Below are 2,523 nucleotides of genomic sequence, written 5' to 3' on the forward strand. Positions count from 1 at the left end.
GCGTGGGCCGGGCCGGGGGATGGCGCTGCAGGACCTGGCCGAGCAGGGCATGGCCGTGTTCGGGTTAATCCTCTTCGTGGTGCTGTGGCTGATGCATTTCATGGCCATCATCTACACGTGAGTGAGGGGCGACGCCTCGGGGAGCGGTGAGGCTGGGAGGCTTGTGCGCCTGGAGGGGGCCGGGCTCGGGTGGGGTGGAGCGAGGTAAGGCTCAGACCGTGTCCCCATCCCTGGTCCCCTTGGACCGGGTCGGGCGGGGGTGGCGGGTCTTCAGGACCGGAGAGTGTTTGACCGGGGAAGAGGTTTCTGGGTTGCGAGCGACTGCAAAGCTGGCGGGGAAGGAGGCTGCTCTTACGTGTCAGGCGGAAGGCTGCTGGCTTGGTGGATTGTGCTGGGGATTCGTGCGATCTTTTTCATCTGGGACAAGATGTATGGTGTGTTTTTGTTTGTCTGTTTTTGTTTGTTTGTTTTTGTTTTTTTTCTGTGGGCAGTGGCCACATTGCTGATACAGTGGTGATGGTTTCCACTGCTTACAGCCACCTGGAGAGACTTCCCTGTGGATTTTCTCCTTCCGGAAGAGCCCTGTGTGATTGGATAGGTGTAAAGCACCTGTCCACCAAAACCCTGAGCCGGCATCGTACGTTTGAGACGTGTTAGTGTGTAGATTTCAGTATGGTTTGCTGTTTCAGGCTCTTTGCATTGTCTTGTTCAGGTTTTTCTATCCTTCCCCTCCGTGTCTTTTCACTGTTTAACAAATACTTCTTCAGGCCTACTAGATGCCATTCATTGTTCTTGAGCTGGTGACACCGAGGTGAGCTGGACAATACCTGTCCTCAAGGAGCTTACGTTCTAGAAGGAAGAGAGACATGAAAGAAAAAAAAAAATCCAGAGGTTATTCCAGATGGCGTTGAAGCCTGGGAAAGGAGTAGAATAGGATAAAAGGATGGAGAGAGAGGTAGGATGTACGGCTGGTTTTAATGCTTCAATTAAGTGTCTTTAAAGTGAACTCTGCCTAGCTCAATGAAGGAAAGAATTGTGTAGAGCACATTACTGATCTTCATTCACTTTGTTCCTTAGCCTGGAAAAAAAAAAAAAATGGAACGTTTTTTAGCAACTGGAATAGGGTAGGCGTCTGTTAGAGGGAATGATTTTTAAGAAATGAATTATTTTAGTTTTTACTACATAAAAAGTTTTTTTCTGATTCTAAAGATACAGGGATATTTCTTGGAAAGTGAAAGAAAATATGCCACTTTCAATATCGTCGATCTTAGTTTTTTGGAGTTTTTGAGGTGCATTCTGAAGACATTCCGAAGTTCATTTGAAATATGTGGGTTCTTGGGCCGGGGATGTTGTTCAGTGGTTCCACCACCTGTCTCGCAAGCGCAAGTACCAGAGTTCGATTCCCCCATACAAAAAAAAAGAAAGAAGGAAAGAGACGTCTGTGGGTTCTTTAAATTGTTTTGTTACTCTTTCCAGTCATAGAAATAATTAAAGCTTATTATGTAAGGAATTTAGACAATACAAAGAAAAATAAAAAAGAAAAGTAAAAAATATATATATACCCCAAAACATCACCCTGATAACCTTTTGTGACTCTCCTTCCAATTGTACTTTTCTCTGTGTGAGGTGTGTGTGAGAGGGAGAGAGAAAGCAAGGAGGAGGAGGAGGAGGAGGAGAGGGAAGAAGGGGCAGAGAGGAAGGGATCATATTGTGATTATTGTTCTGTAACCGGCTTTTAAAACCACCTATTTAATAAGTGGTTACTGAAAAACAGTTCAAGGCACTGTTCTAGATGCTAGAAATAAGAGTGAGAAACAAGACATCCGAGGCTGCTTCTCACAGGGAGCCGTCATGTAAAATGTCACAGCCATTTGTTTTTGATGTCAAAGAAGTATCATCTTTGTATCACTTTTAATAGATGTATAGTGTTGTAGTTCATGAGGTACTAATATTTATTGTGATTGATGGCCATTTTGGTTTTCGCAGTGTATCACACACCATTGCGATGAACTTCTTCCTTCCTGTCTCCTTTCCCTACCTCTCTCGCTCCATCCCTCCCTCCCTCCCTATGCTGGAGATCAGACCCTGGGCCTCCTGAAAGCTAGGCTAGTGCTCCACTGCTGACATCCCTAAGCCCTCGTGATGAATTTTTATGTATATATCTTTGAGAGATATCTCAAAGTTCCATTTCTAAAGGAAGAATTACTAGACCAAAAGTAGTGTACCTTTCAAACTCTGATACATATTGCCCTATAAAGATGTTACATTTCCTAGTTCTGGTAACATTGTATGATGATCCCCCTTTTCCTTTACTGTCAGGCCTTTCTCTGTTTTGTTTTTTATTCTTTGATTATTTGTACTGTTGAACACTTTTTCATTTATGTACTATTTACATCTGGTTTTAAACTATATACTCATTATCTTTTGTCTGTGCTGCAGTCTATCGCTGTTTTATTTTTAATGTAAAGCTAATTCTTCTATCTGTCATATGTTCCAGGGCTTGTGTGTTTTTTTTTTTTTCCC

The 2,523-nt window shown here is 43.4% G+C and overlaps 1 protein-coding gene across 1 annotated transcript in view; it reads left to right on the forward strand.

The window, feature by feature from the left end:
* Positions 1-6: 6 nt before the first annotated feature.
* Ugcg (UDP-glucose ceramide glucosyltransferase) overlaps positions 7-2,523 on the forward strand; it is a 31,758-nt gene continuing 29,241 nt past the window's right edge. The window contains exon 1 of the mRNA XM_010639339.2: positions 7-117. Coding sequence (XP_010637641.1) covers positions 20-117 — 98 coding nt within the window. The 5' untranslated portion in view covers positions 7-19. The remainder of the gene's footprint in view (positions 118-2,523) is intronic.

The sequence above is a fragment of the Fukomys damarensis genome, unplaced genomic scaffold (genome assembly GCF_012274545.1).
Source record: "Fukomys damarensis isolate Sample0158 unplaced genomic scaffold, DMR_v1.0_HiC HiC_scaffold_36, whole genome shotgun sequence".
Taxonomy (NCBI): domain Eukaryota; kingdom Metazoa; phylum Chordata; class Mammalia; order Rodentia; family Bathyergidae; genus Fukomys; species Fukomys damarensis.